The sequence below is a fragment of the Scylla paramamosain genome, chromosome 25, assembly GCF_035594125.1.
Source record: "Scylla paramamosain isolate STU-SP2022 chromosome 25, ASM3559412v1, whole genome shotgun sequence".
Lineage (NCBI taxonomy): Eukaryota > Metazoa > Arthropoda > Malacostraca > Decapoda > Portunidae > Scylla > Scylla paramamosain.
In genome coordinates this window covers 14,498,393-14,521,774 of record NC_087175.1, presented here as the reverse complement: position 1 = coordinate 14,521,774, position 23,382 = coordinate 14,498,393, and the positions used below count along the sequence as shown (strand labels likewise).

The following is a 23,382-nucleotide window of genomic DNA, read 5'->3' as shown; positions in this document are numbered from 1 at the left end:
TCGGCTAATAACTTGACACTTCATATTGGTATTAGTGAGGTGTTGTTATCCTGATTGAGGTAAATGATAGAAAAATACTTATAACCTACTCGAATGATAAATAATCATCATACGAGTAGATTATAAGTATTTTCCCATAATTTTCCTCTTTGCATCAATCGGGATAACAACACCTCCTCACTCACTTATCTATGATATCTGTAATGATGTTTACCAAACTATAACACCAAAAATTACTCCTTATCCAACTTTCCCTTTCACATGGCTGAATCATAATTTCTTATGTATAAAAATGTGAAATAATCAGAGTAGAATAGCCAAGGAGCATACAACTCATAGAGTCCAAGATTTAAGGGAGAAGTTAGAGTGGGAGGGAAGTAGTATGATCGTAGCCAATAAATAAGTTCGTAGCCACTATATAAGTGATCAGTGACAGAGCGAGATTGAGCCACGGCAAATAATAATAGGTTTTCTTATTATATTTGAGAGTTGACACTCTTGTACAGATGACAGGATAGGAAAGATAAGGATGATAAATGTTTTGTTAGATTTGGGGAACTCTAGTTATCAGAAAAAAAATAGTTGTCAGCAATGTGGAAAGAAAAAATAAGTCAGCCATGTGAAAGGTAAAGTTGGATAAGGAATAATTCTTGGCATTATAGTTTTGTAAACACCATTACATATGTTATAGATAATTGAGAGAAAAAAATTGTTTAATGAAAATAATTATTTTAATTGAGGTAACTATAGGAATCAGGAAGAGTAAGATCATAACCAGTATTACCAGAGTCAGCAATTGAATCAGATACTACTTTGTTATGGGAGAGTGATATAGGTAGTGTATATAATTCAGTAATATCGAAAGGAAGAAAATTAATCATTATCACAATTGTCAAGTGGAATGGATGTTAAGAGAGCACGATAATTATGGAACTTTAGGTTGTTCATTTGATGAATAAAGAGTGGTTTATTAAAATAAATGTTATATTATGATGATATGTACGATAAATGATGATATATGTACGAAAATACGTAGGAAGATATATTCGTTGCGAGGAAAATTTTATGAAGTAGTGTGACTGATATTGTGAAATGGGAAATATTATGTTGAAAATGATAAAATTGAGCCCATGGATAAAAGGTGGACTCATACATTGTGATGTGCAAGAGTAGTAAACTATACACTGATTAAGCTATTTCATAAATGAAGGCGCCATGAAATTAATGTGTTACCAACGAAAGTAGTTTAAAGCCGTATAATTGCTTTAGATAATTATTAAGGAAATATTTTGAAGGCAGAAAATTTAAATATGGAAGGATAATATAACTTACTGGTGAGAGGTTGTTGAGTGAGGTAACACTGTTCCAACAGTGCTGGTACAAGCAAATAAAAGATTATTACCTGGACTCTGACTCAGAACACTCACTCAATAAAGATATATAAGTTTTACATTACTGCTCGAAGCAGGATGCGCATCCGGCAAATTATGAAAGTGTTACTGAAAATGGTAAGTAAATGAGAATATTCACAACAATTGCTATTGTTTACAAGTTAAATGAGATATATTAATGTAAGTGATGAGACAGATGAAGATAAAAAAAAAAAACGGATAATACTAGATAGTGTTGAGGATAAAAACTTAACACAAAGAGTTGAAAGATTATAGAGCACTGAGACGTATATGGGACGTAATGAAGGAAGTACAGACCATTGACAGTTATGAATATATGAGAAAAGATGAAAGAATTATAGAGCATATAGAAGTTATGAATAGATGGGATGGGATGCAAGAAATGTAGAGTGGATTTAGTTAGTGAATATAATGTCATGGATCATAGTAATAACAAGTTTATTAATTTGGAAGCTCAATATTATTTATTTATTTTTATTTTTATTTTTATTTATTTATTTATTTATTTATTTTTTACAGTACAATGGATACTGATAAATATGTTGATCCAGTTGATGTCATAAGGACGGACGCTTAAGGAATGGGTTTTCAACATAATGACCAGATAAGCTTGAAAAACTCGGAGTTGTAACTAAGGAATATCAGTATTGTTGTTATTAGTTATAATACTTATATATAACAAGTAAAAAAAGTTAAGTTACACAGAGAAGATTAAAGGTAGCACATTTAGAGTAACGATAATGAGTGTGAAAATTAATATCATTGCTATGTGAAATCGTATTACTTAAATCGATAAATTGTGTAATTGTATTCATAACCGAGGAAGGATGTGTGATGGAAGGACAGCTTGACGGTCAGTTTAAAGCAAGTAAACCTATTCTGAAACAATGTTATTAATGAAAGGTGATATGATAATAATAAACATAAAAAAAATGAAATAATAATAATAATAATAATAATAATAAGAAGAAGAAGAAGAAGAAGAAGAAGAAGAAGAAGAAGAATAACAATATTAATAATAATAATAGTAATAATAATGATGATACTACTACTACTACTACTACTACTACTACTACTACTACTACTAATAATAATAATAATAATAATAATAATGATAATAATAATAATAATAATAATAATAATAATAATAATAATAATAATGATAATAATAATAATAATAATAATAATAATAATAATAATAATAATAATTACAGTAATAGTGATATGAGAATAGTGGCATTAATACCGGTGATCCAAACGGAGACAAATTAAATATAGTTAAAATAAGAGCAATAATACTTGTAATACTGGTAACGAAAACACAAATATGCTAAATAATGATAGCTAACCATGACAAGGATAATGATGACGAATAAAAAACGTTAATATAATGATGTTTTATAAAATTATTGCTCTTGTGAATAAATGAAGTTCTTACTTGTTGAGAAGGTGAAAAAAAAGGCTTAATTAAATATGGTGCGCTATTGATATTCTTTATTGACTATTATTTATTGTTCTTTTTACTGATAACAATTTCAAGTGAGCAGAGCCTGTCTGTAAGTACCCAGACTACAGTTTCTGTAGCGGCTGTTGTATCGATATCTTATATCTATATCTTATATCTAAGACACTTGTATTAGAAGAAAATTATCTGGTGACTCTTAATGTCACTGCCTGATGTTGACATTAATTAAATCTCGGGCAAATAATACATAATAGTGTATTATTATATAGGAAGTTAATATGGTATATAGTAGGCAAATATGGATGATTAGAATTTTTGAGGAAAATAGATATCTTGAATTAGATAATATTAAAGTGATCTTGAAAGTGACAGAATATTTGGTTGATGTGAGAATAGATGTTGAAGTAATGGAAACGACACAAAACGAAATAAATAGTTATAGATGATGTATTGAGGTAATTATTGAGAAAATGAAGAACATATAGATAGCAAGGTGGGAATTGATGAAAAAGGAATATTGAAGCAGTATATAAGGAAGGTAAGTGAAGGTATATTGACGTGATTATGTAGAAAAATATGTGTATGAATTGTGAATTAAGTTATATATTGAAATGAAAAAAATATAAAAGGAAATATAGATTCATGAAAGAAAATTGTTGAATTGAATAATTGGTGTTTAGAAAAACATAGGACACATGTTGATAAAATGTAAAAAAAATATGTATATCGATATGTGAAGAGTTATGTCGATGGAAACTGATATATGGGGAATTTCGTAGGAAAATATGTATTATATATATATATATATATATATATATATATATATATATATATATATATATATATATATATATATATATATATATATATATATATATATATATATATATATATATATATAAATGATGAATGAAAAGATAGGAATCTTGACCTCTTAAATTGATTATTGAGTTGAAATTATATAAGGTGACTGAAATTGAGGAGGTTATTAAATGAAGGTATATAATGTGAATTACTGAAGATGTGAATTATTATGGTATGTAAAGTTCAGTAGGCATAAGAAAAAATATATACCAGAAAAATAAAAGAAAAAAAAGGTATATAAAGATTATTGTTGTAACTGGAAGTTGAAGTTGAGTAAATACAAACTAACAGTATAGGAAGATAAAAGTTGTGAGATGAAACATATAAATGTGAGTTATATAGCTTAATAAACAGATGCGTCTGATACAATTGATCTTTCTGTACGTTAAGTCTTGCACTTAACTAACTTGCACGCTTTGTGCCAACCTAAGGGTATAGTTGTGTACAAATTACTTTAACTAAGTGTAATATATATATATATATATATATATATATATATATATATATATATATATATATATATATATATATATATATATATATATATATATATATATATATATATATATATATATATATATATATATATATATATATATGTATATATATATATACGAGTATATATATATATACATATATATATATATATATATATATATATATATATATATATATATATATATATATATATATATATATATATATATATATATATATATATATATATATATATATATATATATATATAGATATATATATATATATATATATATATATATATATATATATATATATATATATATATATATATATATATATATATATATATATATATATATATATATATATATATATATATATATATATATGTTTTTTTTCTGGCCAAAAATTAAAAGGTTTAAGAATGTTATGTGAATTCCTGTCAGGGGATTCGTCGATTGAAAGAACGGGGGACACCCTCGAAACTACGTTTCGACAATATCCATTATGGAAATATAAAACTTATTCACAAGGATATTAGTGGGTCCACTAGAAAACATCATGTAGAAAATAATATTGAGATTGCAAATATGAAATATGAGGAACTGAGATACAGCAGAACCACTTCACATCATCATTAAGCTAATCGGTAAATGCCCACACTAAATAAATATTGTAGCGCGTTATAAGTACCATCGTGTGTGCTCTAGCATACATATGACAATTGCTTTCAAGCTTGTAATTAACCATTTTATGATAACATGATCAGTGAGTTCAGGATATTGTTATCAGTAAAATATAACAACAACACTAATAATGTCTTGGTTTATGTTATATTATGTAGAAAGACAACGTCTCGATTACTGCGATAGTTGATGTTGTAATTGTGGAAATCTTATGTAATGTGACTGGGGATAGTCACCTCATATCGATAGAATATGAATAATTTAGAAAAGTAGCACTGTTTTCATGAAATGAAACATCCAGATGGGCAGAGGGGTGAAACAAAAGTAAATACATGTCTTTAAAGATGGTATAGTAAAATATATTGAAGATGTTGTAATACCACTGGCAATGATGAATATTTGATGACTATGATGAGGTGAATGAGAGAAAACAAAATTACATAAATATTTCAAGAAGCTATATGATACAGTTGTGAGCAAGAGTTGTTTATTATTGAAAAGTTACAGTTTTACTTGATGTACTAAACTATTGTTGTCTAATCCTGTAAGGCAATTAATTTCTTGACTGATATAATTCATATTAAGGCTTACAAAGATTGAATATTGTTCATTCAAATATGGCCTAATCGTATAAATTTTTGTCCATGGCAACTCAGAATCAGATTATAAGGTAGACGAAATAAATAAATAAATAAAAAAAAAAAAGAACCTGAAATAGGATTGCAAATGCGGGGAGCGAGCTTAATGAGGGCGTGGTAAACACATATAAATTAAAATTATAAAATGAGGGAGAAAATTATGGATGACGATAATGAGTGGTAAGTTAGAATTGCTCAGGGGGTGACTAATGCAAACGGTCTCTATATTCTTACCAATATTTCAGTCTACTCTATAAACTACCAAGACCTCTTCTGTCTTGAATTCAATTTCTTGTCTTTCAAATCCAGCATTCTTGGTAACTCTAATTTATTATTATTATTTTTTTCTTAATTCATATTTCCTAATTCCTATCGTAGGGGCCAAAAGCTTAACGTACAGGTATTAATATTTGGTGCTATGAAATTCTCCTTTTATGTTAGAGGAGTACTGGCCGAGGGCAACAAAAATGTTTAAAAAACGCCCATTTAAAAACAAAAAAGCCCACTTTCATTAAAAAAGAAAAAAAGGCTCACTTAGAAAAAAGACCACTTTTATAAAAGTAGGTCCCACTATTTTTATGAAAAAAAAGTTTCTTTTACAAAATGCTCACGTACAAAAAAGGGCTAGACCCAGTTTTTATTTAAAAACGCCATCGTATATAAAAAGTTTCAATTTTACAAAAATGGCAATTTAATAATATAAAAGGCTTACTTTACATAAAAAATAAAAAGGCGTACTTTTTAAAAGTCTCTCTCTCTCTCTCTCTCTCTCTCTCTCTCTCTCTCTCTCTCTCTCTCTCTCTCTCTCTCTCTCTCTCTCTCTCTCTCTCTCTCTCTCTGTCTCTTTCTCTCTCTCTATTTTTTTTTTTTTTATGTAGGAAGGACACCGGCCAACGGCAACAAAAATCCAATTAAAAAAAAATCTCCACTGAGATGCCAGTCCCATAAAAGAGTCAAACCAGTGGTCAAAAACTGATGAATAAGTAAGTGTCTTGAAACCTCCCTCTTGAAGGAATTCAAGTCATAGGAAAGTGGAAATACAGAAGCAGGCATGGAGTTCCAGAGTTTACCAGAGAAAGGTATGAATGACTGAGAATACTGGTTAACTCTTGCGTTAGAGAGGTGGACAAAATAGGGGTGAGAGAAAGAAGAAAGTCTTGTGCAGCGAGGCCGCGGGAGGAGGGGGGACATGCAGTTAGCAAGATCAGGAGAGCAGTTAGCATGAAAATAGCGGTAGAAGACAGCTAAAGATCCAACATTGCGGCGGTGAGAGAGAGATTGAAGACAGTCAGTTAGAGGAGAGTAGTTGATGAGACGAGAAGCTTTTGATTCCACCCTGTCTAGAAAAGCAGTATGAGTGGAAGCCGCCCCCCCCCCGACATGTGAAGCATACTCCATACATGGACGGATAAGGCCCTTGTATAGAGTTAGCAGCTGGAGGGGTGAGAAAAACTGGCGGAGACGTCTCAGAACACCTAACTTCATAGAAGCTGTTTTAGCTAGAGATGAGATGTGAAGTTTCCAGTTCAGATTATAAGTAAAGGACAGACTGAGGATGTTCAGTGTAGAAAAGGGGGACAGTTGAGTGTCATTGAAGAAGAGGGGATAGTTGTCTGGAAAGTTGTGTCGAGTTGATAGATGGAGGAGTTGAGTTTTTGAGGCATTGATCAATACCAAGTTTGCTCTGCCCCAATCAGAAATTTTAGAAAGATCAGAAGTCAAGCGTTCTGTGGTTTCCCTGCGTGAAATGTTTACCTCCTGAAGGTTTGGACGTCTATGAAAAGACGTGGAAAAGTGCAGGGTGGTATCATCAGGGTAGGAGTGGATATGACAAGTAGGAGGGTAGTTTGGATATATATATATATATATATATATATATATATATATATATATATATATATATATATATATATATATATATATATATATATATATATATATATATATATATATATATATATATATATATATATATATATATATATATATCTTGACGACCTTTAATTTCACAAATTATTTGACAGACTTATCCTCTCAAATTAAAGTATACTTCATTATTTGAAATACATCAATAATTATAACTGAAAAGTTCATAAATGGCGTATTTTGTGATGTATGTGTGTGTGTGTGTGTGTGTGTGTGTGTGTGTGTGTGTGTGTGTGTGTGTGTGTGTGTGTGTGTGTGTGTGTGTGTGTGTGTGTGTGTGTGTGTGTGTGTGTGTGTGTGTGATTTGTTTATCACACAAACACAATTTCTTGGAAGAAATTTTTATTTATTTATCTATTTATTTATTCATTTATTTGATTATTAGCTAAAACACCAACTTAAAAATCTTAAAACACCGTTATCTGACATTTTATTTCCATTGTATATATACAAACTTTGTATTCTGTTTAATTATCTAACCTTGATGGAGAAGTTGTGTGCAAATATTAAGGCTTAATCATATTGTTTTCATACCACTTGTAGCACGTTCCGCTACTGTAACGTTGACAACATCCAGAACTTCACGTATTTTGTAGTCCGGTATAAGTTTGATCGCCTTCCCTCCGCGGGAATCCCAGACTTGAATATAACCTGTCTCAGCCACATTTCTTATAATCGACGCCAAATTCTCCCCAGCGTCTGCTTCCAAAAAACCCTTCTTCTTGGCAGACCTGAGAAATTAATAAATCAGAAGAATCTGAAACTTTCAGATATTATTGTTTTAATCTTAACAACCTCTCTGAAAAATCTTCCATCTTCTTTCTAGTGCAACTTAATTTTTTTTTATGCTCTAGCTTCCTTACTCTACCAACTAAAGCGTAACACCTTTTATCGAGGAAGCTAGTATGTGAAATCATGGTTTTGTATTACTGTTCTTTCCTATATCCATTAACTGATGACCTATTTTCCGTTCCATTTCTCTTTGTAAATAATTCTTAACCCGTTATCAAATCCACTCATGTTTGTAATTCTAATTACATTTTCTCTCTATCATTTGCCTGATTACTAACTAAGAATGAATTAAACTATTCACTGCAACAAATTATAGAACATCTAATTAGATTTTTGTGAACATTTCTAAATGAGACACTGCAACTCTTGTGTTGCTCAGTGCCTTATTTTTTCCCACTTATCTAATAGAGACGATTATTTATCAATAGTTTACACTTATCATCCTATTTGTTAAACATTATCTGGGTGTCCCTTACTAAATATATAAACTGGAAATAATTCAACAGCTCTAATCCTAGTAATACGACGTAAATGAAGTGATTTTGCACCATCTCCAGTGTTAAGAGCCTGTCAATACCAAGCATATTCCACTGCGCGGTTGCTAACACTCTGCAAACACGATAGCGCACACACTAAGCTCTGTTCCACGGTGCATTTGGCAGTGTCATCATGAACCCTGAAGGGGCAACATACTATCCCTGCTACAGATAAATACGCAGACTGCTTTGTCAATGGATGAAAAGGGGAATGGCAGAAAGATATTTTATAATTAATGATTCTATATATATATATATATATATATATATATATATATATATATATATATATATATATATATATATATATATATATATATATATATATATATATATATATATATATATATATATATATATATATATAATTACTCCCAGTGAGGTCTAAAGCACTGTTCAGGGGGTGCTGTGAACTTATCATTAAACCCAGCTGTGACCTCACTGAACGTTTCCCTTTGTGTCTCACAACACAAAGGAGCAGTCACAGCCTGCCCTCTAAAGACAACTCTCTTCCTCCACACAAAACTACATGCACCTAATAACACACACACCCTTCACTCAAAAATTTTAAAATCATCATGGCGACTCCTACACCAGCCTCGGAGTCCCCACCTGGGGAGGGGACCATAAATGTCCCCAGGTCGGACTGCCTTTCTGTCGACGACCCTAAGTGTCTTGACACCCCCCTCAACTTTTTCTTCATTAACTTCTGCAACATTCGCGGTCTAAGATCTAATTTTCAATCTGTAGAACACCACCTCTCCTCTTCTAAACCTCATCTTCTTTTCCTCACTGAAACTCAGGTGTCTGAGGCAACTGACAGTTGCCCCTTTTCTGTTTCCTCCTACTTTCTCTATCCTCATTTTCGATCCAAAGCTGGATGCTGCGTTTATGTGTGCAATGACTTAACCTGCTCTCGTGCCCACGCTCTTGAATCTTCCGAGTTTTCCACCATCTGGCTACGACTACAAAGTCACTCTCATACTAAATTTATCTGTGCTGTATACCTCTCTCCTAACTCCTCTGACTATAAGAAATTCTTTGACTACTTAACTTCCAAAGTGGAGCACATTCTGACCCTCTTCCCTTTTGCAGAGATCTCCATTATTGGAGATTTCAATGTTCACCACCAGCTCTGGCTTTCCTCTCACTTCACTGACCATCCTGGTGAACTAGCCTACAACTTTGCTATCCTCCATGACCTAGAACAATTGGTGCAACACCCTACTCGCATTCCTGACCGTCTTGGAGATACGCCCAACATTCTTGACCTTTTCCTGACCTCTAATCCTTCTGCTTATGCTGTCACCCTTTCTTCTCCGTTGGGCTCCTCCGATCACAATCTCGTATCTTTATCTTGTCCTATCACTCCAATCCCTCCTCAGGATCCCCCTAAGCGAAGGTGCCTCTGGCGTTTTGCCTCTGCCAGTTGAGGGGACCTGAGGAGGTATTTTGCTGATTTTCCTTGAAATGACTACTGCTTCCGTGTCAGAGACCCGTCTTTGTGTGCTGAGCGCATAACAGAGGTGATAGTGTCTGGCATGGAGGCGTACATTCCTCACTCTTTTTCTCGTCCTAAACCTTCTAAACCTTGGTTTAACACAGCTTGTTCTCGTGCTATACATGATAGAGAGGTGGCCCACAAAAGGTACTTAAGCCTTGCATCACCAGAATCTCATGCACTTTATATTTCTGCCCGGAACCATGCCAAGTCTGTTCTCCAACTAGCCAAAAAATCCTTCATTAACAGAAAATGTCAAAACCTTTCAAGATCTAACTCCCCTCCAGATTTCTGGCATGCAGCCAAAAATATCTCCAATAACTTTGCTTCTTCTTCTTCTTTCCCTCCTCTACTTCAACCAGATGGCACCACTGTATCACATATATTTCTAAAGCTGAGCTCTTTGCTCAAACCTTTGCTAAAAACTCTACCTTGGACGATTCTGGGCTTGTTCCTCCCTCTCCTCCACCTTCTGACTACTTCATGCCACGTATTAAAATTCTTCGCAATGATGTTTTCCATGCCCTCGCTGGCCTAAACCCTCGGAAGGCTTATGGACCTGATGGGGTCCCTCCTATTGTTCTCCGAAACTGTGCCTCCGTGCTTGCACCTTGCCTAGTCAAACTCTTTCATCTCTGTCTGTCAACATCTACCTTTCCTTCTTGCTGGAAGTTTGCCTACATTCAACCTGTTCCTAAAAAGGGTGACCGTTCTAATCCCTCAAACTACCGTCCTATTGCTTTAATTTTCTGCCTATCTAAAGTTTTTGAGTCTATCCTCAATAGGAAGATTCTTAAACATCTATCACTTCACAACCTTCTATCTGATCGCCAGTATGGGTTCCGTCAAGGCCGCTCTACTGGTGATCTTCTGGCTTTCCTTACCGAGTCTTGGTCATCCTCTTTTAGAGATTTTGGTGAAACTTTTGCTGTTGCCTTGGACATATCAAAAGCTTTTGATAGAGTCTGGCACAAAGCTTTGATTTCCAAACTACCCTCTTACGGTTTCTATCCTTCTCTCTGTAACTTCATCTCAAGTTTCCTTTCTGACCGTTCTATTGCTGCTGTGGTAGACGGTCACTGTTCTTCTCCTAAATCTATTAACAGTGTTGTTCCTCAGGGTTCTGTCCTGTCACCAACTCTCTTCTTATTATTCATTAATGATCTTCTAAACCAAACTTCTTGTCCTATCCACTCCTACGCTCATGATACCACCCTGCACTTTTCCACGTCTTTTCATAGACGTCCAACCCTTCAGGAGGTAAACATAGCACGCAGGGAAGCCACAGAACGCCTGACTTCTGATCTTTCTAAAATTTCTGATTGGGGCAGAGCAAACTTGGTATTGTTCAATGCCTCAAAAACTCAATTCCTCCATCTATCATCTCGACACAACCTTCCAGACAACTATCCCCTCTTCTTCAATGACACTCAACTGTCCCCCTCTTCTATACTGAACATCCTCGGTCTGTCCTTTACTTATAATCTGAACTGGAAACTTCACATCTTATCTCTAGCTAAAACAGCTTCTATGAAATTAGGTGTTCTGAGACGTCTCCGCCAGTTTTTCTCACCCCCCCAGCTGCTAACTCTGTACAAGGGCCTTATCCGTCCATGTATGGAGTATGCTTCGCATGTCTGGGGGGTTCCACTCTTACTGCTCTTCTAGACAGGGTGGAATTAAAAGCTTTTCGTCTCATCAACTCCTCCCTTCTAACTGACTGTCTTCAGCCTCTCTCTCACCGCTGCAATGTTGCATATCTAGCTGTCTTCTACCGCTATTTTCATGCTAACTGCTCTTCTGATCTTGCTAACTGCATGCCTCCCCCCTTCTGCGGCCTCGCTGCACAAGACTTTCTTCTTTCTCTCACCCCTATTCTGTCCACCTCTCTAACGCAAGAGTTAACCAGTATTCTCAATCATTCATCCCTTTCTCTGGTAAACTCATATATATATATATATATATATATATATATATATATATATATATATATATATATATATATATATATATATATATATATATATATATATATATATATATATATATATATATATATATATATATATATATATATATATATATATATATATATATATATATATATATAAACAAACCTGAGTATTGTGACCCACCATTCCCGTCATCTCGTGTTTTTTTTGTTTTTTTTATGTAGGAGGGGCACTGGCCAAGGGCAACAAAAATCCAATTAATAAAAAAAAAGCCCACTGAGATGCCGTCCCATGAAAGGGTCCAAAACGGTAGTCAAAAAGTGAAGGATAAGTGTCTTGAAACCTCCTTCTTGAAGGAATTCAAGTCATAGGAAGGTGGAAATACAGAAGCAGGCAGGGAGTTCTTGAGTTTACCAGAGAAAGGGATGACTGATTGAGAGTACTGGTTAACTCTTGCATTAGAGAGGTGGACAGAATAGGGGTGACAAAAAGAAGAAAGTCTTGTGCATCGAGGCCTGGGGAGGAGGGAAGGCATGCAGTTAGCAAGATCAGAAGAGCAGTTAGCATGAAAATACCGGTAGAAGACAGCTAGATATGCAGCATTGCGGCGATGAGACAGAGGCTGAAGACAGTCTGTTAGAAGAAAGGAGTTGATGAGACGAAAAGCTGTTGATTCCACTCTGTCTAGAAGACCGGTATGAGTGGAACCCCGCCCTAGACATGTGAAGCATACTCCATACATGGACGAATAAGGCCCATGTACAGAGTTAGCAGCTGGGGGGTAAGAAAAACTGGCGGGGACGTTTTAGAACACCTAACTTCATAGAAGCTGTTTTAGCTAAAGATGAGATGTGAAGTTTCCTGTTCAGAGTATAAGTAAAGGACAGACCAAAAATGTTCATTATAGAAAATGGGGACAATTGAGTGTCATTGAAGAGGAAGGGATAGTTGTGTGGAAGGTTGTGTCGAGTTGATAGATGGAGGAACTGAGTTTTTGAGGCATTAAACAATACCATGCCTGCTCTGCCCCTATCAGGAATTTTAGAAAGATCAGAAGTCAGGCGTTCTGTGGCTTCCCTGCGTGAAATGTTTACTTCCTGGAGGGTTGGACTTATATGAAAAGACGTGGAAAAGAGCAGTGTGGTATCAACAGCGTAGGAGTGGATAGGACAAGAAATCCTCGACTTTGATTCCATGCTCGGGTTGCAAGTGCAACAGATGAGCGCTTTAATCGTCTTTTTTTTTTGGGGGGGGAATGTGGGGGGGGGGTGAAAATGGTTTATATCGTGAAATCGGTTTATATCGTGAAATATATCGTGAAAGTGCAGTAAAAAAAAATAAATAAATAAACTGTGGCAGCATTTTCCTGAATTTTACGGCGATGTGTATGTTTGAAAGCTCTTAAAGCGCGTTTAAAGGGTCTTATGTAAATAAACACGAGCCCTTTAAAGTTCCGCGTGCTTACCACTACATCACTGATTTTCTTTATTTTTTTCCAGTAAAAAAAAAAGAAATGCTCGTGATATCTGGCAGCTATTCTGTGCTGGTGGCGGGACACGATAAATATTTCTACAGTGTGCACGAGGCACGAAAAGGTAGGGGGAAGGGTAAGGTACGCGCCTGCATCATTCGCGTTTCACTCTCAAACTGCCATACATCATTGACTGTGACAATGCCGATGCCCAAGAAGTGTATTGCGGTACGGCGTGAGCTTGGTGTGTAGGCGGCAAAGGCTCTTCATGCCAGGAAGAAGAAGAGTGAAGATGCTGAGACAGAAGAGAGTCAACCAATTGTCGCCTCACCCATGCGGGCCTTCAGCCCACGCAGCTGTCCCAGAAACAAGTTCACAGAAGAGATTTATTTATTTATTTATTTATTTATATTTTATTTTATTTATTTATTTATTTTTTTTTCGAAGAAGAGGAGAAGTCAGAAACTAGAGCAAGAAAACGACACTTGATTAATGAAGAGGATATTCATGATATGGACACAGTCACTTAGAAAAAAAAATAAAGTTTCCTGTCATCTGGATAAAGATGAAACAGATGAAGTGAAAAAAATAAAATAAAATGTGTATGATCGTCTTACCACCGATGATGATTCGAGATGATGATTCGGTGCCTGAAAGGTGTAACCCAAAATATAAATGAACACTTCCACTTCCACAAAGTGTGGAGACTTTGCCCAAAAGGATGGTGTGTTTGCAGCTGGTGTTGCTGCCTCCCTATAACGTCAGTTATGCTGCCAGTCACCTCGGTGAGAGGCTGGGAATATAATCTACAACCTCGACGAAGAATCACCTGTCAGACAAAGACAAGGAAATGGATCTGCTTCACAAAAGAAAGATAAGAAACAAGAAACTAAAGGACCACCTCCAGCAATACGCATCTGGCGGCTTCTAGCCCCGTTTTCTCGATTTTAATTTATTGACCTTTAAAATGATACTCCACCTTCAATTTTTCTTCAGTTTACTTATTTTTTTTTTTGTTATATTTAATATTAGTGTTTTATATTAATAAATGATGAACTTTATCAGGGATATTTATAAAGTTATTCTATGTTTAAAAATGTCTGAGCAGTAATCGACATAAATTAAGTGAACAAATTTATGAAATTCATGGTGATTTTTTTTTTTTTTTCTTGTTTAATATATCGTCCAGAAAATCTCTACACACACAAGTAGGTATCATAGTTACTTCCTAGTAAGTTCCATATTGTTTTTTTTTTTTCACAAAAAAGAAGGTTGAACCTCCCCTTAAGAAGCCACAACTGCCACAATTGAGCCGCGGCTTCACCTGCGGACAGCAGTGTTAACCGCTTTGTCTGAACGCTTCAGTGTATACCTATGTATGTGGAACCATCCAGCAACCGCGTGGTAGTAAGTCTTCTCAGACTAATAGAATTTACAACCATCTTTTAGGGACGCCCAGTGGTTCTAAAACTGTGTTCCGCGGAACCCCAGGCTTCCGTGAAGACCTTTCAAGGGTTCTGTGGCAAAAAAAGAAAATAAATAAATAAATAAATACGTTTGACAAAAGCTTACTTTTATTTATTTATAATTTCATATGAGCAGGAATTAATAAAATTAAATATGAAATGCATAAAACCATTTGCATTTTAAGAGAGAGAGAGAGAGAGAGAGAGAGAGAGAGAGAGAGAGAGAGAGAGAGAGAGAGAGAGACGGACTGACAGTGCGCGAAGTGTTCACGTCTGTTCAGTGCCTGTATGCGTCCCAGTCCTACCGCTGGCTCGTATTAGCCAGTACAACCGCGGCTAGTACGCTAGACGCGCATTGCTCTGCGTTTCGTGTTGTTCATTGCATTATCAAATCTTTAAGATGGGAAACTGGTTGAAATACCTCATCTTACGGCCAGAGTTGCAAGGTGATAAACTTTATAACGCATCTACTGTTTCTACTGTGAGTAGAGAGCATGCTGAACAGACAGGTGAACCAAGTGATGAAGCACAATCCCTGCATGAACTACATACCTCTACTTCTGTAACACAAGAATCAAGAGCTAGTTAACCAGGTATTGGAAATTCAAAGAAGCCCAAGTTTGATGAGGCACCTTGAAACCAAACACCCACATTTAGTTAACAAACACAGTAACTATTTCGTAAGAAAACGAGATTAATTAAAGAAAAGTTTTGTTTCCATCAAGAAATTTGCTTACCAAGACAATGGAAAGGCACTTGAAGCCTTATACCGCTTAGGTTATCACATTGGTAGGGCTGGTAAAGCTTATACAATTGCAGAATCTTTAGTAAAACCGTGCATGAAAGATGTGCTTTCGTCTATGTTAGAAGAGAAATACAGCAAGAATCTTAAACCTGTACCTCTGTCAAATGACACCATATCGCGCCGAATCAAAGATATGACAGATAATTGTGAAATGACATTAATAAATCGCATAAAAAAACAAATCCAGTGGGCTTCACCATTCAGCTGGATGAATCGACTAATGTTGCAGGTTTAGCTGTCCTTCTTTGTGTTTGTACGATATGTTTCAGATGAGTCAGTTCACGAAGATCTGCTGCTGTCCCAAATTCTCGAGACAACCACAAGAGGTGAAGACATATTTAAGATCCTGGGCACTTTCTTCACCAAAAATTCTTACGTGGGACCTTGTTTGTACTGACGGTGCAAAGGCAATGACAGTTCTGGATTGGCTGTGTAATGAAAAGATATACCGAGTGTTTGCCAAATTACCATGCATTCCTGAACGAAAACTCCTTAGAACTGGCTGACAGTAAAAGACAGTGCATGATTCTGCACTTACAGTTAAAGGATAATTTACGAGAGTACTTTCCAAAGCAGTCAGACCCTCTGACATGGCTACGTAACCCATTCATGGATGCAGATGATGTGATGAAGCAGAATTTGCCAGTGACTGAAAAAGAACAGCTAATTGATATTTCAGCTGACCTTACTTTGAAAACTAAATACAACAAAGACTCTCTCCTTCCTTTCTGGATAAACCTATTGCATGAGTACCCGGAATTAGTAAAACGAGCATTGAAACATTTCATGCCCTTTGGAACAACATATATGTGTGAAGTAGCTTTCTCCCGTTACATTGCAACCAAAAACAAATACCGAAGCAAGTTGGATGCAGCACCTGATATACGTCTGCAGTTAACAAACATAGTTCCAGACTTTGATGGTCTTTGTTGACAGAAACAAGCTCATCCATCACATTAAGAAAAGTACGAATTATGTTTCTGAGTACTGAGCTTTGTATTTTCATACTTAGTCGTGTGTGTGTGTGTGTGTGTGTGTGTGTGTGTGTGTGTGTGTGTGTGTGTGTGTGTGTGTGTGTGTGTGTGTGTGTGTGTGTGTGTGTGTGTGTTGGGGAGGGTTTCACCTACATTGGGGGGAGGTGGGGAGAGATATTTCCATATATGAGGGGGTGGTATGGGGGTTCCTCCGAATGCCTGGAAGTGTGAAAGGGTTCCTTAAGTTTGAGAAGTTTGAGAACCACAGGCCATACGCCCTGTTCTCAGAGCTTTTTCAACCGCAAGATGCAAAACGCTTCATGTGTGCTCGGTTGCGGGGCGGTATCAACCAAGCATTATAAAGCGCCCCGTGTGAACAGAACCTATTATCTGCACCAATATGGCGTAGGGAATATGATATTAGAACTGGGCTCTCCCAACAACACAGGATCACAAAACAGGGGCCAGTCTTTCATCTTATTTCCTTCTTTTCTCGAAGCAACTGTTTCTTATTTTTCAGTCCCCCACATGATTGTGTTTCTCGTTATCTTCACCTTTAGTTTCATGATTTCTGAATTTGCTAACCTGTTTCCCTATTCCATCCTAGGAAAATCTAAGCAGGGACATTTGTAAACGAGATCAATCCTCACTTGCTTGGACGGTGAGGGAAGCGAACCTTGAGGTATCTTGGTCTTGCATGGTGAAAGAAATAGTTCGTATCCAGGGAGATGATCCTCGAAGGAGCGTCAGCATGAACAGACTGCATCATTTCATACGCTAAACGACACACCTGATGAGACGTGAGTCTTATATGCCTTCTCCAGTCTTTCGTGAAAGAAAATATGTAGTGTGGGACGTTTGGGAGACGGGAAGGAAGAGAAAAAAATATATAACGAAAAAAAGGAGAAGAAATAAGATGAAAAAGATACTGAGACAATAGGGAATTAATGTTCAGAGAAAAAAAAAATTAGGCTTATAATACTATATGGATGGAAATGAGATTGGAGAAAGGAAGATTATAACGATAACACAATATACTCCATCATGAAGGAGGTACAGTGAGATCAACAATAATCAACTCATTAGTGACCATGAGAATGTTTGTTATATCATGGAAGTCTGACGTTAAAAAAAAATAAATAAATAGAAAAAAAATAAAGCAAAAACTTACATTGGAGGAAAAGGTGCACACAAGGAAATCTGAGTGGGCGAGGAAGTAGAGCTCCGTTATAAAATCCTTAAAACTCAAAAGGTTATAACGGTTCTGCATATTCTCAGCGTTGTTTTTGTGCCAAAGGAATTCGTAGTTTTGGTACCTGAAAGAGAGAGAGAGAGAGAGGGAGAGAGAGAGAGAGAGAGAGAGAGAGAGAGAGAGAGAGAGAGAGAGAGAGAGAGAGAGAGAGAGAGAGAGAGAGAGGTGATTTTAATGTTATTGTACCAATATAATAGGATATTACAACTACTTACTAATACTACTGATACTACTAGTAGTAATAATACTACTAATGATAATAATAAAAGTAATAATAATAAGAATAATAATAATAATAATAATAATAATAATAATAATAATAATAATAATAATAATAATAATAATAATAATAATAATAATACGTACTTATACCTGCATCTCAGAGAAATGTCACGCTTGTATTCAATTGTTGTACCAGGTGACGGATCGCACCTCACCTCCCTTCTCCAGGTCCGTCTGCACCGTGGGAAAACACATGCGCAAACATTCCTTCCCTTTCCTCCGTTGGATTATCATGTAGGTCCATATTAATCCTTCCATCTCTTTTTTACTCTCTTATAATGTTAGCCGCTGTTAACCAAATGTGGACTTAATTAAGTCTGTAGCAAATAAATAGAGACGGATCTCCCCATCGATAGGGAATTCAGGTCTAGACTCTGAAACTAACACACTCTATCTCATCTATACATCAAATAAACGTCTAACGCTACAAGATGTACGAGTAACTCCTTAACCCTTTATACTCCATCCTGAAGGAGGTAGAACGAAGAGCACACTTCAAAGGAGCGTCAGCAATGTACATCAGCCCGGTACATTGTGGACCCAACGGCGGGACGGTACGTGTGTAACCGGTGGGCGCCGGTACAGTATTATCATTTGAATTTCTGGAATTTCTGAATTCAATTGCATTTCAGTACAATGTATACTACGATGGTCTTTGTACAGACAAAATTTAGTTTAAAAGAAATAAAATGCCGTACTAATACAGCTTAGAAAAAAAAAAAAAAAAAAAAAAAAAAAATATATATATATATATATATATATATATATATATATATATATATATATATATATATATATATATATATATATATATATATATATATATATATATATATATATATATATATATATATATATATAATTTTTTTATACGTGTGAGTTTTAGAGATTACTAATTGTTCTTGAATGTCGTCACATATTATGTACTAAATGAATATAAAAGTAACTGGGACAATTACTTCGTCATTGGAGGATGCAAATTATTTACCCCACTACACTCCTCTGCCCAGAGGAAGAAAGTGAGATCAGCTAATGATGAGGCAAACATCAATTAACCGTCTCAGAGCTTTCCTACCGTCCCAGCCGCCTGTTCTCACCACGGAACTTCCTGGGCAAGCCGGCACTTGCCACCATCCCTTCTCCGGTTTACACCCGGCCCTCTTCTGTGATACTGCTCACCATTACCGCTCTCCGCTACGTGCTCCATGCCACCACCCTTCTACGACTGTCATATTTCTCGTCACCATCTTTCTACGGCTGTGTGGACTCGCGGCTTCTTTTCTCCCGTTGCCGTGCGACTCAGGGACCTCACCCACCTCAGCTACTTTTCTGCTGCAGTGAGATTATCCGCGACTTTTCTCTTGTGATGCGCAGTTATCCTTATTCTGGTACAGCGTGGGTTCCCATCACCATCCCTTTCAGTTTTTGTGCTGTGTTGTTCAATGATACTCACCATACCGAGTACATTTTCTCGCAAGTTTTGCCCTACCTTGTCCAATGTCCAACTCCTCTTTTGAAAGAAAAAAAAAATAATAATAAATAAATAAATAAATAATACTAAAAATACTACTACAGTCTCTACGGGGGAATTTCCAATGCTATTAGAAATGTGAATATTTTTTTCTTAGCGGGATTTTGAATATTATTGTTCAACAGAGTAATAAGAGAATATAATCATTGGTCTAACGGCTAATATCTTTTTAGTATTTTTTTCTTTGTGGGATTTTAAATATTGTTGTTCAACAGAGTAATAAGAGAATACGAGTATAATCATTGGTCTAACGGCTAATGGCTTTTTAGTAAAGACGTTGTTTATCAGGACTTGGATGGAGCGCTTGATTTATTGATGTACGTGTCTCTAAATGCTACAATGCGTGACTGCTCTCGTGATACAGGAGCCAATGGTGTAGGGTTGTCACAGCCTGACCTATAAAGAAACCTCTCTCTTATTAAACGATAATAATATACATCTCCCCACTCAAAAAAACAAATAAAATAAATAAATAAATAAATAAATAAAATGAATAAAATAATAAAAATAAATAAATAATAAAATAGATAAATAAATAAAAAAATAAATTAAATTAAATAAATAAATAAAACTACATTAATAATTGAAGAACGTAAAACCACTTGGAATCACCATCTGTGGAGGCGACCACAAATACCCACAGGTTGAATTACCCTTTTGTTATTGATCTAAAGTGCATTGAAACTTCCCTCAACTCTTTGTCTATCAACCTCTGTAAAATTCGTTACTTTAAATCTTACTCCAATCTATGGAACATAATCCGTCTTCTATGCAGTAAACGTCACTTTCATTCTAATGGTAGATGTTGTGTATGTTCGTACGAAATAACAGTGTTTTTGTGCCCACGAATTCTGAATTTTACAGTCACTTTCAGGTTAAATTAATTTCTGTTGCACCACACACACACACACACACACACACACACACACACACACACACACACACACACACACACACTCACACATTGTTGCGATTTTTTTTTTCTCATTATCTGGAAGCCATCAAAATTTAAACATATTTATTCCTTGCTTTTATTGATTTTATTTATTTATTTATTCGTCTATTTATTTATTTAATTTATTATTTAATTTGTCCTTTTGCCAAGGCTCCACATGCGTGTGTGTTGATATATATATATATATATATATATATATATATATATATATATATATATATATATATATATATATATATATATATATATATATATATATATATATATATATATATATATATATATATATATATATATATATATATATATATATATATATATATATATATATATATATATATATATATATATATATATATATATATATATATATATATATATATATATATATATATATATATATATATATATATATATATATATATATATATATATATATATATATATATATATATATATATAGATAGATAGATAGATAGATAGATAGATAGATAGATAGATAGATAGATAGACAGATAGATAGATAGATAGAAAATAAGGTAAATCATAATAGAAGCAAATATTATTATAGGATATCCATGTATATATTATAAGTTAATTTTCTTTTTTGCTGTTATTATCATTATTACTATTATTTTTTATTTATGTATTTAATTCGTATGTATGACACCTCTCGTTCCTCTTTTTTTTTTTTTTTCGGATCACTCTTTCGGATCACGCGAGCCCTCTCAGTCAAAAGCCGGCCTCCGGGCCATGAAATCATTTTCTGTACTTGGCAGTCTTGCATTATACTGGGAGGTATTTTAGTGTTTGCTGTTATCCTTTGACTTGGACATTACTATATGTGCTAGCACAACACCCTAAGACATATCAGGTGCCAGCGGTTCTCCCACAGTGCCTCCTGTGACTATTTTGGTATTTTCCGTGGATGCCCTGCTCCGAGCGGATTCCCTTTGTTTAGAGTAGCTTGCCAGCTACTCTTTCATTGGCTCCCTACTGCTTTCCCGGCTTGTGTTGCTTCCTCTCGTTGGTCCTTGGCCTTTGTTTGCACTTTCTTCATGTCTGACTGACCGCGGCACCTTGCCCCGTTCTCAGGCTGCTTCAAATCGTGCCGCCATTTGGTGCATCAATCTGCAATTCCCTTTTTCTTAGGCTTTTGCATTTATTGTTTTTTCCATTGTGCTGTGTCTTTCTACAGTTTGTTACACAATTAACCACGGCTATATCCTGCAGATATACTTGTTTCTGTTCTTCAGGTGGGATGTTTTCTTAAAATTTTCGTGTGTTTATATGATTATTATATCCTTATGTTGTATCGTCTCGTGTGTCTTACAAAAAGATAAGCCCACTATACATCAATATCCTCGCATTCTTTATTGTCATTTTTATTATTATTGAATTTTGTGATATTTTCTGAACTTTTTGTGTTCTACATCCTTTGCTATTATGCCATTGTCTTACTTTTGTGTGCCCTCCTGCATAACGCACACTTACATATTTATCACTATATATGTGCACATATTTCAAATTCTCCTTATCATTCTTCTGTTGCCTTATAGTATTTTTTTTTTTGCATTTTTTTTTTTCTTGTGTGCATTTACATATTTGTTTTGCTTTCATTTATTACTTTGTTTGCACAGATAAGCACACTTCATCTTCATATATCCATATTTATCATTATTATTATTGTTATTATTATTATAATTATTATTATTATTATTATTATTATCATTATTATTATTATTATTATTATTGTGTCTTTTCATATTCTTCTAATTGATGTGGTTGTGTCACTCATATTTTTTTTTTGTTTTTGTTTTTTGCAGCGGGGTCGCAGCATAGGTGTGGCCGAGCTATATGGTAGGATGTTCGTGTATATATCATAAGTTAATTTTCTTTTTGGCATTATTATCATTATTGATAATATTTATCATGTATGTATTTAATTCGTATGAACGACGCCTCTCGTTTCTCTTTTGTTTTCGGATCACTCTTAAGGTGGTATCACGCGCGCCTTCTCAGTAAGCGGCCGGCCTCTGGGCCATGAAGTCGTACTCTGTACTTGGCAATCTTGTATTATACTGGGAGATATTTTACACATGTTTGTTGTTATCCCTAGACTTGGACATTGCTACATGTACTACCACAACATCCTAGCACAAGATGTGCAGCAGAAACTTCAAGCAGTGATACCTACTTCTTTTTGGCTTCCGTGATGAGAGAACTCTGATCAGATGCCAGGAACACCCTTCGATGGGCAGGAACCCCTAAAGGTGACTTTAGGTCAAGGCTCTGGTAGTAGTTCTCCACGTGGATCATGTATTCTTCAATTGGAAACAGTTTAGCTTCACTTGTCTTATCCGTCCGTCGCACATGTACACTGGAATGAAAAGT

The 23,382-nt window shown here is 34.9% G+C and overlaps 1 protein-coding gene across 2 annotated transcripts in view; it reads right to left on the bottom strand.

The window, feature by feature from the left end:
* The window catches only part of LOC135113228 (alpha-(1,6)-fucosyltransferase-like), a 56,063-nt gene that overhangs the window by 1,238 nt on the left and 31,443 nt on the right, over positions 1 to 23,382 (bottom strand). The window contains exons 7-10 of one of the 2 annotated variants that reach the window (XM_064028397.1): positions 23,186 to 23,368; positions 18,140 to 18,284; positions 17,619 to 17,758; positions 8,006 to 8,202 (exon numbers count right to left, since the gene is read on the bottom strand). In XM_064028397.1, coding sequence (XP_063884467.1) covers positions 8,006 to 8,202; positions 17,619 to 17,758; positions 18,140 to 18,284; positions 23,186 to 23,368 — 665 coding nt within the window. The remainder of the gene's footprint in view (positions 1 to 8,005; positions 8,203 to 17,618; positions 17,759 to 18,139; positions 18,285 to 23,185; positions 23,369 to 23,382) is intronic. The other variant, XM_064028398.1, reaches the window with a different exon arrangement.